Genomic DNA, 13,751 nt, shown 5'->3' on the forward strand with positions numbered 1-13,751 from the left:
TGTGGTTACAGATAATCACACGACTGCTGCCTTGTTGTGGTTACAGATAATCACAGGACTGCTGCCTTGTTGTGGCTACAGATAGTCACAGGACTGCTGCCTTGTTGTGGTTACAGATAATCACACGACTGCTGCCTTGTTGTGGTTACAGATAATCACACGACTGCTGCCTTTTTGTGTTTACAAATAATCACACGACTGCTGCCTTGTTGTGGTTACAGATAGTCACAGGACTGCTGCCTTGTTGTGGTTACAGATAATCACACGACTGCTGCCTTGTTGTGGTTACAGATAGTCACACGACTGCTGCCTTGTTGTGGTTAAATATAATCACACTACTGCTGCCTTGTTGTGGTTACAGATAGTCACACGACTGCTGCCTTGTTGTGGCTACAGATAGTCACAGGACTGCTGCCTTGTTGTGGCTACAGATAGTCACAGGACTGCCTCCTTGTTGTGGTTACAGATAGTCACAGGACTGCTGCCTTGTTGTGGTTACAGATAATCACAGGACTGCTGCCTTGTTGTGGTTACAGATAGTCACAGGACTGCTGCCTTGTTGTGGTTACAGATAATCATAGGACTGATGCCTTGTTGTGGTTACAGATAGTCACAGGACTGCTGCCTTGTTGTGGTTACAGATAGTCACAGGACTGCTGCCTTGTTGTGGTTACAGATAATCACAGGACTGCTGCCTTGTTGTGGTTACAGATAATCACAGGACTGCTGCCTTGTTGTGGCTACAGATAGTCACAGGACTGCTGCCTTGTTGTGGTTACAGATAATCACACGACTGCTGCCTTGTTGTGGTTACAGATAATCACAGGACTGCTGCCTTGTTGTGGCTACAGATAGTCACAGGACTGCTGCCTTGTTGTGGTTACAGATAATCACATGACTGCTGCCTTGTTGTGGTTACAGATAATCACACGACTGCTGCCTTGTTGTGGTTACAGATAATCACACGACTGCTGCCTTGTTGTGGTTACAGATAATCACACGACTGCTGCCTTGTTGTGGTTACAGATAGTCACAGGACTGCTGCCTTGTTGTGGTTACAGATAGTCACACGACTGCTGCCTTGTTGTGGTTACAGATAATCACAGGACTGCTGCCTTGTTGTGGCTACAGATAGTTACAGGACTGCTGCCTTGTTGTGGCTACAGATAGTCACAGGACTGCTGCCTTGTTGTGGTTACAGATAATCACACGACTGCTGCCTTGTTGTGGTTACAGATAGTCACACGACTGCTGCCTTGTTGTGGCTACAGATAGTCACAGGACTGCTGCCTTGTTGTGGTTAAATATAATCACACTACTGCTGCCTTGTTGTGGTTACAGATAGTCACACTACTGCTGCCTTGTTGTGGCTACAGATAGTCACAGGACTGCTGCCTTGTTGTGGCTACAGATAGTCACACGACTGCTGCCTTGTTGTGGCTACAGATAGTCACAGGACTGCTGCCTTGTTGTGGCTACAGATAGTCACAGGACTGCCTCCTTGTTGTGGTTACAGATAGTCACAGGACTGCTGCCTTGTTGTGGTTACAGATAATCACAGGACTGGTGCCTTGTTGTGGTTACAGATAGTCACAGGACTGCTGCCTTGTTGTGGTTACAGATAATCACACGACTGCTGCCTTGTTGTGGTTACAGATAGTCACACGACTGCTGCCTTGTTGTGGTTACAGATAATCACAGGACTGCTGCCTTGTTGTGGTTACAGATAGTCACAGGACTGCTGCCTTGTTGTGGTTACAGATAGTCACAGGACTGCTGCCTTGTTGTGGCTACAGATAGTCACAGGACTGCAACTTTCTAGTGGTTATGGATAGGTGGATAGGTACTGGAATTGCTGCCTTTTTGGAATCAGGTCTCTCTTATAAAATAGATTTTTAAGGAAAGGGTACTGCTGACCTGCTTAGAGTTGACATCTCTGTTCATCCAGTGTGTTGTTAGTGATGTCTCGGGATGGTAATGTGATAGTTCTCTGTTATTCCAGGGAACCTCACTAAACACATGAAGTCCAAGGCCCATGGGAAGAAATGCCATGACGGGCCAATGACTGGCTCTTCCCTGGAAGAGGCTGAGGAAGGTAGGATGATGTTATGTTGCTGTGTCCACCTCTTACTGTATCCAATAATACTTTGCTGTGTTGTGTTGCCTCATACTCCCCCCCTTCCTCTCAGGAGGCAGTGAAGACTGCTCAGTCTGGCCAGAGACAGGACAGGACGAGCACCGATACTCTGACGTCAGCGAAACTGAAGAAGATGACGATGACAACGAGTATGATGATGAAGATGATGATGGTGAAGAGGAGTCCTGGTCCCATGAAGACCCTTCCTCCACAAGCCACCTGAAGCCACCCAAACCCCCAAACCAGAACAGAACCACAACAGAACAGGACAGGACCAGAACATCTGGGCCAAGCCAGCCCAGCCAGCCTCAGAGGCTAAATCCCCAAGAGCCAAGCCTCTGTTACCCTGCTGGTTCCCCCAGCAAGAAGAGAGCTCTGTTCTCCCGGAGAAGGCACCTGGACTGCGCTGGTCACCGCTCCCCACGCCACTGTCCATCACCAGCCCTATCTCCATCTCCATCTCATCACCTGTCCTCATCTTCATCTCATCGCCTGTCCTCATCTCCATCTCATTGCTTGCCCTCATCTCCAGCCCCAGCCCTATCTCCATCTCCATCTCATCACCTGTCCTCATCTCCATCTCATCACCTGTCCTCATCTCCATCTCATCGCCTGTCCTCATCTCCATCTCATCGCCTGTCCTCATCTCCATCTCATCACCTGTCCTCATCTCCATCTCATCGCCTGTCCTCATCTCCATCTCAACAGCTGTCCTCATCTCCATCTCAACACCTGTCCTCATCTCCATCTCATCGCCTGTCCTCATCTCCATCTCATCGCCTGTCCTCATCTCCATCTCATCACCTGTCCTCATCTCCATCTCATCGCCTGTCCTCATCTCCATCTCATCGCCTGTCCTCATCTCCATCTCATCACCTGTCCTCATCTCCATCTCATCGCCTGTCCTCATCTCCATCTCATCGCCTGTCCTCATCTCCATCTCATCACCTGTCCTCATCTCCATCTCAACACCTGTCCTCATCTCCATCTCATCGCCTGTCCTCATCTCCATCTCATCGCCTGTCCTCATCTCCATCTCATCACCTGTCCTCATCTCCATCTCATCGCCTGTCCTCATCTCCATCTCATCGCCTGTCCTCATCTCCATCTCATCACCTGTCCTCATCTCCATCTCATCACCTGTCCTCATCTCCATCTCATCGCCTGTCCTCATCTCCATCTCATCACCTGTCCTCATCTCCATCTCAACACTTGTCTCCTGCTCACTCCCTATCCCCTAGAGTGGACCTGTCTCCTCTTCGCTGCCCTTCCCCTAGGGATGACCTCTCTCCTGTCTCCTGCCACCCCTCTCATCCAACACTCTCATCTCTCCCCCCTAGTCATAAACTGTCTCCTGCCCCCTGTCACCCCTCCCCACCCTCCTCTCTGTCTCTGCTAGGTTGTCATGTCTCCCCCTCCCTAGAGAGACATCCGTCCCCCCTAAGAGGCCTCTCACCTGTCAGGCCCAAGTCCCCCAGTGGTGGCTCCCCTGCCCCTCAGGCAACCATCCCTGCTCAACACAGAATCCGTCTGCCCAGAGACCCATCTTCAAATCCCCACAGGGACAGACCTGCTACAGCTACAAGCTCCAAGGCACGGCTGGTGAGTATTTCACAGTCTCTCTCTGTCAACTTTAGAACACAACACAGACACACTTTGTGTCCAACCTTGTTGATATTTGATCAAGGTAGCTATAGAAGACTGTTTGGCTTGCTTGAATTTTTGTTGTATAATTTAATTGAATGGCTATAACGTGGGGACGGACTGGTTTGATAACCACAGTGCTGCTCACTCACCTGCAATGTGATCTGTCTCTGTTTGCTTAGTCGGTTTGGTTCAGAGATTAAAATAAACCCTTTTCTGTACACAAAGCAGTTCCTGTGAGGGCTAAACAGCCAAATTCAAGTAAAATATCCATCCAAAACAAATACAGATATGCAGGCGGGTACATTCAGGGTTATTTTAAAGTCACACCTTTCTAGGAAAAGGAAGGAAGGGTAGTTTTATTTGATTCAAACCAAACCAACAACACAAAACCTAAAAATAATGCGAGAGATCCCAAATAGACACAAACGATGTGTTCTGGGCAGTCGGTGGTAAAACGAGACACACACCTATCATTAGATGACTTAGACTGTAACCACAGGGACTGTGTCATCAGCCTCTAAATTTGTGTCAATTTCTCAGTCAGCTCACCATATGATACCACAAGTCGTGTTGCCGTTGTGGTTTGGTTGTGTTGTGGTTCAAACCTGTACACTCTTCCTTCCCCTCATCCCCACCCAGATGAAGAGCTACTCTGTTCAGGAGGATGACGAGCTGCGTCCCCCTCTCCTGTCCCCCAGGACTAGACTATCCCGAGGGGGCCAATGGGGTGTCCTCAGCCACCTGCCTCTCCACTCCCAGCAGCTAGCCAGGACTGCCAACCTGCTGATCCCCATTGGGGGGATCCACATGGTACAGCCCAGGACCAGTCCACTCTACAGCTTGGTGACTAGCCCTGTGGCAGCAAAGGACACTCCTACTCCGGCAAGGATGGACCAGTCCATGACAGCCCAGAACACCCCTACCCCTTCAGAGATGGACCGGTCCAGGATCAGGAGAGCTGGACTAGACGAAGTGCCACTTAGTTGGCCTTCATCATTGAAGGACAATCAGAACAGTCTGAAAGAGGCTGATAGGCCTAGCACTAGCATGCACACCAGTTACCAGGACAACAGGGTAGGAGAGGGAGAGGCAGGGGCCGAGTGCAGACAGTCAACACCTCTCCCAGACAAGGCAGGTATGGCCCATGTACACGTGTGCACCATGAGACCAGAGAATCATGGGAGTTTGAGTCAAAGGGAAGAGACTAAACTACTGTTCACTGGGACAGAGGTAGCAGGCAGCTCACACACTACAGGCACCCGGACAAGCACTTTGTCCAAGGGAACCACACACACAGAAAGAGATACAGATACACACTTTAGAGAAGGAAGTGTTTTTCCAGTGACTACCCAAGGCCAAAAGACGCCACCTTCTTTCCAGACTAAACTCTGATAGGAAGGAGCACCATTAGGGAACAGTGCAACAGACTTGTCTTGGGTACATCTGATATGGCAACGTATTTCCTACGTAGGGGATACGGTGCCATTTCAGAGACAGCCATGATCGCAGAGCTAGAAACAATTCTGTTTTTGAGACTGAAGAAGACAAAAGGAATCCAAGAAGAGCGTTCGGGAGCGTACGGCTTCTGACTATAATGTGATTATGTAATTATATGAATAATATATAGATATGTTGAATATGCAGTATATGTTTTGTAATCTTTTTTTACTCTCTTCTTTTGGTTAATGGCATTGCTGTTAATTTATTATTGATGTGCTCTTATGCAATTCTGTACTATCCTCTGTGAGATCTGGAATGAAATGTAGATAAAGATTTTATTTAGTTAATCTATTCCCCCGTCGACCCCTTTGATAACTCTATAATACATTATACTACTCTTGCTGTTTTTATACTGTATGATGTACAGGTGTAAGGTCATCATTTGACATATATTGTCACAGCAAAATAATCCTGCAGCAACAGGATTTGAACGTTTAGACCATAATGTTGCTTGATCGGTGGGTAGGCTGGTCAGAAGTAGGCTACATGAAAAGTGCAATACTGTTAATATAACCGTGTGTTAGTGTGGGGTTACAGTGAATTTATGTAAATCACAAAGTTAATCTGCATTTCCTGCGGTGCAGGGAAAGTCTCGGCAACAAACGTGTGGTCAAATTAAGATCCTACTCCTGTACAACCAAATATAGAAAGGTACTAGACATCTCACCCTGACCAGTATTTTGAAGTGCAATTTGTGTCAAGATTGTGGCTTGGAATGTTATTCTTAATGACTGTGATTTTTTGTTCATTTTAAAGCTGGAATCCTTGATGGTGAAACCACCACGTCCGTGTGCGATATTACAACAACAAAGTCACTGCAAACAACGAACACTGTTGTTTTTCACTCAAACATCATTGCACGCGCGATAGAACGGCAGAATATGTCACGCTTTTTTTTTTTACAAGGTTTGGGACGCTCCTCACCACCGCTTCGTCAACAAAACAAAAACAACGGCCTTGGGGCAGACAGTGGCACCGTTTTCCCTACTACGGATTCCATATTTAAAGATTGTTCATTTTATATATGTTGCCTGGCTGTTTTGAAGAATCAGGGTTAGAATAATATCTTATGCTCTACTATCTCGTTGAGAGTAAATCTTGGAATAGGAACACACATTCGGGGTAGAAAAGCTAACTCCACTCATTGAATATTCATAGAAATATATCTTGTTTTGATCATCTGCTGTACATGATGCAGTCTATTTATTGCCATAAACACAGTAATAACAGGTCGTTTTTATAAAGGCAGCCGTTTCCATATTTGTCGTTTTCATGTGTCTTTTACCATTAAAACGAGTTTTTACAGATTTATAATGAAATGGTGTCCCTGTGTATATTTTCTTTCGATCTAAACATTTGGTTCTGTTTAATTCAATGCAGCATCATTCAACAGTGCTACAGTATATCTTGTATTTTATATCGCCATCTTGTGGCTGTTAGTGTTGGTCCCTCACTAGTCTCGTACGATTTTACTTTTGAGCTATTCAGCAGATGCTCTTATCCAGAACGACTTACAGTTAGTGCATTCATCTTAACATAGCTAGGTGAGACACACACATATCTCAGTCAGAACTAGTCACATACTAGTCCTGTACAATGCCATGGAGTGTATGGAGCAATTCAAACCCTTTAGAATTGTAATTCATATCTGCAACCCTCCAAATGTTGTCACCCACTGAGTATTCTATCGCTCTATCCCAAACGGACCCCTGTAGCCTTCACCTTTTCGTTAGCTATAGGACGTGAGATGTAACCAATATGGTAATAGTGCCACCTTATATGACAGGCAAGTGGAACATTCGCCATATTGCTAGGCCCTATCCATTTCTCTCAGGGGCAATGGTGTGGACTTGGGATACTGGCTCAACTACAATTATCCCCTACCCCCTTGTGTAGATCTGAGAGGATTATATAGATATAACATAGTAATAGCACCACCAGCCAGGTGGAATTGTTGCCATATTGCTTACACCGACCAATCTACTTCTCTCAGATCTACACTATTGTATAGGGTGCATAGGGGTTATATGGGTTGATTTGGTATGGTGCATCTACAGTATGCTCTGGAGTAGCTGCAGCAGTTCAGGCTGTTTCTTTGTCTCACTATGAGGACAATGTCTTTGTCAGCCACTAGATGTCCCTAGCATCAAGCCACTGGAGACCGATGCTCAGGACTGCGGTTTGCTGAAAACAATGACATCATCTAGTTAAGAAATTGGCCATTCGTCCCTACTGTATTTTCACCCAGAAATTGACATAAAGCATAGTTATACATTTCCAATTATTTCAGCCATGGTTGCATTTCAATCTATATTTTCCCAATGTAATGTATTATTGGTAATTGCAGTAGTGTCTCATTCTGATGAGAACATGTTGAAATGAAATAATGGAATATCTCGGCGACCAGATATAACATGGAAGATTGTGTTAGTTCTTGGCCATGATATCCATTAGGTCAATGAGTATGTTGAGTGAGGCATTGGCCCTGCTCCAACATCCATACTAGCATTCCACCTGTAAAGTAATATATTGGGCACACATTCTATTTAGGTTTGCTTATGGACATTGAAATATAATCTTTGATGAAGTTTTGTGAATAGCAGTGAACCCGGTTGTACCAATACAGTCATCTGGCTGGCTAGAGATAGAAGTTAGTTACACATTCCCATATATACTGAACAAAAATATAAAGGCAAAATGAAAAGTGTTGGTCCCAAGTTTTATGAGCTGAAATAAAAGATTCAAGAAAATGTCCATACGCACAAAAAGCTTATTTCTCTCAGATTTCTTGCCCAAATGTGTTTACATTCCTGTAAGTGAGCATATCTCTTTTATCAAGATAATCCATCCACCTGACAGGTGTGGCATTTCAAGACAGCATGATCATGACACAGGTGCACCTTGTGCTGGTGTAACAGTATAGCTTCCGTCCCTCTCCTCGCCCCGAACCAGGGACCCTCTGCACACATCAACAACTGCCTCCCACGAAGCATCGTTACCCATCGCTCCACAAAAGCCGTGGCCCTTGCAGAGCAAGGGAAACAACTACTTCAATGTCTCAAAGCGAGTGACGTCACCGATTAAAACACTATTAGCTTGCACACCGCTAACTAGCTAGCCATTTCACACCGGTTACACTGGGGACAATAACACCCAGGACCTCCACACCCAGATTCTTCACCTGTGGGATCATCTGAGACCAGCCTTCTGGACAGCTGATGAAACTGCGGGTTTGCACAACCAAAGAATTTCTGCACAAACTGTCAGAAACCTTCTCAGGAAAGCTCATCTGTATGCTCGTTGTCCTCTCCAGGGTCTTGACCTGACTGCAGTTCTGTCACGATCGTCTTGCTGAGAGAGAATGGACCAAGGCGCAGCGTGTGCAAAATACATTCTCTTTTATTTTAGAGAAAGGAAAAAAACACGCAACGAACACTTTAACAAACTGAAGCAAAACAACAAACGATTGTGAAGCTATAGACGTAAGTGCACACACAAGCTACAAACGTACAACATAGACAAAACCCACAAACTTTCCCCATGTCACACCCTGACCTAACTAAAATAATAAAGAAAACAAAGAATACTAAGGCCAGGGCGTGACAAGTTCGGTGTCGTAACCGACGTCAGTGGGCAAATGTTAACCTTCGATAGACAGTGTGCTATGGAGAAGTGTGCTATTCACGGATTAATCCCGGTTTCAACTGTAGAGGGCAAATGGCAGACGCGTGCATGGTGTCGTGTGGGTGAGCGTTGTGAACAGAGTGTCTCATGGTGGCGGTGGGGTTATGGTATTGGCAGGCATTAGCTACAGATAACAAACACAATTGCATTTTATCGATTGCAATTTGAATGCACAGAGATACCGTTATGAGATTCTGAGGTCAATTGTCGTCCATTCGTCTGCCGCCATCAACTCATATTTCAGCATTATAATGTCGCAAGGATGTGTACACAAGTCCTGGAAGCTGAAAATGTCCCAGTTCTTCCGTGGACTGCATACTCACCTGACATGTTACCCGTTGAGCATGTTTGGGATGCTCTGGATCAACTTGTATGACAGCGTGTTCCAGTTCCCGCTAATATCCAGAAACTTCACACCTCCATTTAAGAGGGGTGGGACAACATTCCACAGGCCACAATCAACAGCCTGATCAACACTATGCGAAGGAGAAGTGTCACACTGCATGAGGCAAATGGTGGTCACGCCAAATATTGACTGTTTTTCTGATCCACGCCCCTACCAATTTTTTAAGGTATCTGTGACCAACAGATGCATATCTGTATTTCCAATCATGTGAATATAGATCAGGGCCTAATCAATTTCTTTCAATTGACTGATTTACTTATTTGAACTGTAACTCAGTAAAATCTTTGAAATTGTTGCATGTTGCATTTATTATTTAGTTCAGTGTATTTACAGTGCCTTTGGAGTGACAAGGATACCATCACTGGATTGCTCCTAGGCAGATATGATTCCTAGCAAGTGCCCTTGAATCACATATCACCATAGAAACACCATCAATTATTTTTGGAGGTGGGTGTTGATCCGAAACTTTGAGTCAGAAGCTGTTATTGTTTTATTTCTTTGAAGATGTAGTAATTCACAGAGAGGTATGTGCTGTGATGTTCCAGCGGATGTGTTGGTTATTATGGTCAGAGTTGGTTTATAATGTTGATACAGGCGTTGCTATGGTTTCAAGATTCAGCCCTCATGGTTACACTCCCAACCCCCAGTCATAAAGTGGTGTTGGACCCACATTAAAAGACATGTTTACATTCTTTCCCCTGTGTCGTCTCTACACACTCATACCAATGGAATTGACAGGAAAAGGTGTGTGTTTTAATTGTCCCCCCTTCCCCCATAAACCCCTCTGACCCTTGGAGTATAGAAACTGATGTTGTCTTTTGTTCTTGTTTCATAGCAATCATTATCTCTCTCAGAAAAGTACGACACAATGCTAATATCTGGCCTGATGATATCATCAAGTAAGCCACAGACCTCCCACAATCTAACATTCCAAACTGACCATGACATTGCTCAGTTAATATTGCAATGGAATATTTGCTATCTTTAATTTTAGACATGATTTAACTCGAGTCTGCGTGCTGTTATCTTTCAGTATGCTTGTCTGTGCTCCCCTGTCTGTGGTTTCCTTCATGCATATAATATTAAGGGGGTTGTATTGGGTGCAGACAGATTAGTAATTGTGCAGATACTCACATACTGTATGGTATTGACTGATATGTTGCACTCAAATGCAGACTTCTCATTTTATGAGTAAAATAAGTGTCAAAGATAGTGACTGCCCACCGATGTCTACCCATGTCTGGTGGATTATTCCACTTTGTTTTGTCACTTAGTTTTGTCACCGACTCGCTCTTTCTCTTTGTCTGTCTCTATGTCTGTGACCTGTTTTAATGAAGGGAGGTGATGATGATTGTGCCATCATCATGATTTCAAAGGTCAGCTGATTAACACATTCTTTCTGCTCTAAGGTATTCCAAGGAATCCGCTCTGTGTTTATCATCTCACCGCCCTGCATTCCACTCTCTCCCTCTCCGTCTCCCTCTCCCTCTCCCTCTCCCTCTCCCTCTCCCTCTCCCTCTCCCTCTCCCTCTCCCTCTCCCTCTCCCTCTTCTCTCCTCTCTCTCTCTCTCTCTCTCTCTCTCTCCTCTCTCTCTCTCTCTCTCTCTCTCTCTCTCTCTCTCTCTCTCTCTCTCTCTCTCTCTCTCTCTCTCTCTCTCTCTCTCTCTCTCTCTCTCTCTCTCTCCCTCTCTCTCCCTCTCTCTCTCTCTCTCTCTCTCTCTCTCTCTCTCTCTCTCTCTCTCTCTCTCTCTCTCTCTCTCTGTCTCTGTCTCACAGGTGGAAGTGGACATGGATAAGGCTACATTTTTACACTGTGACTGCGTCCCCCCCCCCGTGTTGTCTAGAAAGAACAAGGGAGAGCGGAATTTGTGGAGATGGAAGGGTGGGGGGTCTTTCTCCAGACCGGTTCCACCTCACCAGCCCATGCAATGTTGGACAAATATTTGCTTTGGGCAACATTTTTTTCCTAATGGAACAAATTGTTTCTGAAATGCCATTGTTTTGTCGATTGTGACATCACTTTGCCTTTCCTCCATGGTCCCCCTCCCCCTTACAAAGACTGCATGTTCCTACCAAGTGTTTTTTCCCTTATTGAAGAATGTTGTTTTCCGAGTTGAGGTTGAAGAGTGCACCTTTAGCTTGTCTTTGATGGTATAGCTATATCATGTCTGGCCAAACAGCAGCCTACTGCATTGCAGGCTTTTCCACATTGAACATATGGGGAATTTACAGTAAAAAAAGACTAGCATATTGTCACGCACGTTCCGAACATAGTTTTTTTGTATTTTCCTTTGTTTTGTCTTTAGTTAGTATGGTCAGGGCGTGAGTTGGGGTGGGCAGTCTATGTTATGTGTTTCTATGTTTATGTTTGTCATTTGGCCTGATATGGTTCTCAATCAGAGACAGGTGTTTTGCATTGTCTCTGATTGGGAACCATATTTAGGTTGCCTGTTTTCACTGTTGGTTTGTGGGTGTTTGTTTCCTGTGTCTGTGTTCGTGCCACACGGGACTGTTTCGTTTAGGTTACTTTGTTATTTTGTATATTTTGTCGTGTTCAGTTAATTATATTAAAACATGGACACTTACCACTCTGCGTCTTGGTCCGATCCCTGCTACACCTCCTCCTTCAGACGAAGAGGAGGAAATCAGCCGTTACAGAAACACCCACCAACCAAGGACCAAGCAGAGTGGTAAAGGACAGCAGCAGCAGCGGCAGAAGACACAGGATTCATGGACTTGGGAGGAGATTCTGGACGGCAAAGGACCCTAGACTCAGCCAGGGGAATATCGCCGTCCCAGGGCAGAGTTGGAGGTAGCGAAGGCAGAGAGGCGCTGGTATGAGGAGGCAGCACGGCGACGCGGTTGGAAGCCCGAGAGTCAGCCCCAAAAATGTATTGGAGGTGGGTGTGTGGCTAAGCCAGGTAGGAGACCTGAGCCAACTCCCCGTGCTTACCGTGGAGAAAGAGGGCGTCGTACTGGTCAGGCACTGTGTTATGCGGTGGAGCGCCCGGTGTCCCCAGTACGAAGAGGACGAAGAGGAGGAAATCAGCCGTTACACATATAAAACACTGTGATTACTGGGCCCAAACTGCTGTTGACGTTCTGCAGGGAATAGTTTCAACATTTGGCTGCGTGGGTAACAGAGATAGGAGGTTTCAATATCCAAATGCTACTTATGGGAAATAGAGGAGGTGTCAGTATCCAAATGTCACTGACCACAGGTGAACTTGTTGCAGCTGATGCTATTTGCTGTACTCAACAACACTTTGTAAAATCTTTATATTTTAGATGCTTAACTTAAGACTATAGTATTGGAGTATGGCATCACATAGCCTACCCCTCTGAACCTCACAACATAATGTTTCACTTTGTGGATGAATGAACGTACCTATATTCCACTCTAATCAACAGTATGCATAGCAGTAATCCTTTAAACTATGGATTTACATGCATTATCTGTTGGTACTCCTTTATCTGATACACGTAGTGCTTTCACTTCCACTGCCTGATGTGTTGCTGGAATTTACCACTGAATCACATAGTCTTCCATCACGACTGATCGGAACAGGAATACCCAGGACGATTTGCATGACTTTACTAGTATTTTGTCTATCTAGATTGATACTCCACTCTGTGGGAGGGCATTCCCTTCCCTCAGGCTGATTAAGATTCACAGCTCTCTTGTGGAAGGACTGTGTGATTGACCATGCAAATGGGCAGAAGGGTGTGTGTGTGTGTGTGTGTGTGTGTGTGTGTGTGTGTGTGTGTGTGTGTGTGTGCTTGTGTGGGCCCCCTGGGGGTCATGTGGCGTGTTCTACATTATCTCTGTATCAGGGGTCATGTCACAGGTGTGTCAAATTGACGACACAGATAGCGCGTGTGACAGTGGGGTCGTCCCGGATGCGTCTGGCTCTGACCTCTCTGTTCCATGGGGGCTGCTCCCTCTGCTGTGAACACCAGCCCTGAGGACCTGTAGTGGCAGCATGCAAAACAACAGTCCCCATCATCAGACACTATCTTTACAGCCTTTCCTTTTACTGATGACACCAGGTCTTCACTCCGCCTACAGGTTTCCCTCTCCTGCCTGCCTTATGTCTCGGAAAAATCCAAAGCATTCCCAGATTCCAAGCCTTTTCTGGTGATTTCCTGTCTCTGTCTCTGTCAATGACAATGACCTCCATACTCCATAAAGGTTAAAACAACTACCCAATAGCAGTCCATTCCTTTTCCGTATCTCTTCCTGGTGCCTGGAATGTGTCAAGAGTGAGAGGCAGGCAGGCAGTTGCTGAACGGTGATCATTGTGTAACAACATGGGCAGAGGCGTGGTTACGGTAGGTGACATCACAAAGTGATGTGCATAAGTAGTGGGGCCAGAG

The 13,751-nt window shown here is 45.7% G+C and overlaps 1 protein-coding gene across 3 annotated transcripts in view; it reads left to right on the forward strand.

The window, feature by feature from the left end:
- LOC129831055 (transcription factor HIVEP3-like) overlaps positions 1-6,603 on the forward strand; it is a 45,627-nt gene extending 39,024 nt beyond the window's left edge. For all 3 annotated transcript variants that reach the window (XM_055894057.1, XM_055894059.1, XM_055894058.1), the window contains exons 5-7: positions 2,003-2,095; positions 2,190-3,739; positions 4,424-6,603. In XM_055894057.1, coding sequence (XP_055750032.1) covers positions 2,003-2,095; positions 2,190-3,739; positions 4,424-5,176 — 2,396 coding nt within the window. In that variant the 3' untranslated portion in view covers positions 5,177-6,603. The remainder of the gene's footprint in view (positions 1-2,002; positions 2,096-2,189; positions 3,740-4,423) is intronic.
- The last annotated feature ends 7,148 nt before the right edge of the window (positions 6,604-13,751 follow it).

The sequence above is a fragment of the Salvelinus fontinalis genome, chromosome 32 (assembly GCF_029448725.1).
Source record: "Salvelinus fontinalis isolate EN_2023a chromosome 32, ASM2944872v1, whole genome shotgun sequence".
Taxonomy (NCBI): domain Eukaryota; kingdom Metazoa; phylum Chordata; class Actinopteri; order Salmoniformes; family Salmonidae; genus Salvelinus; species Salvelinus fontinalis.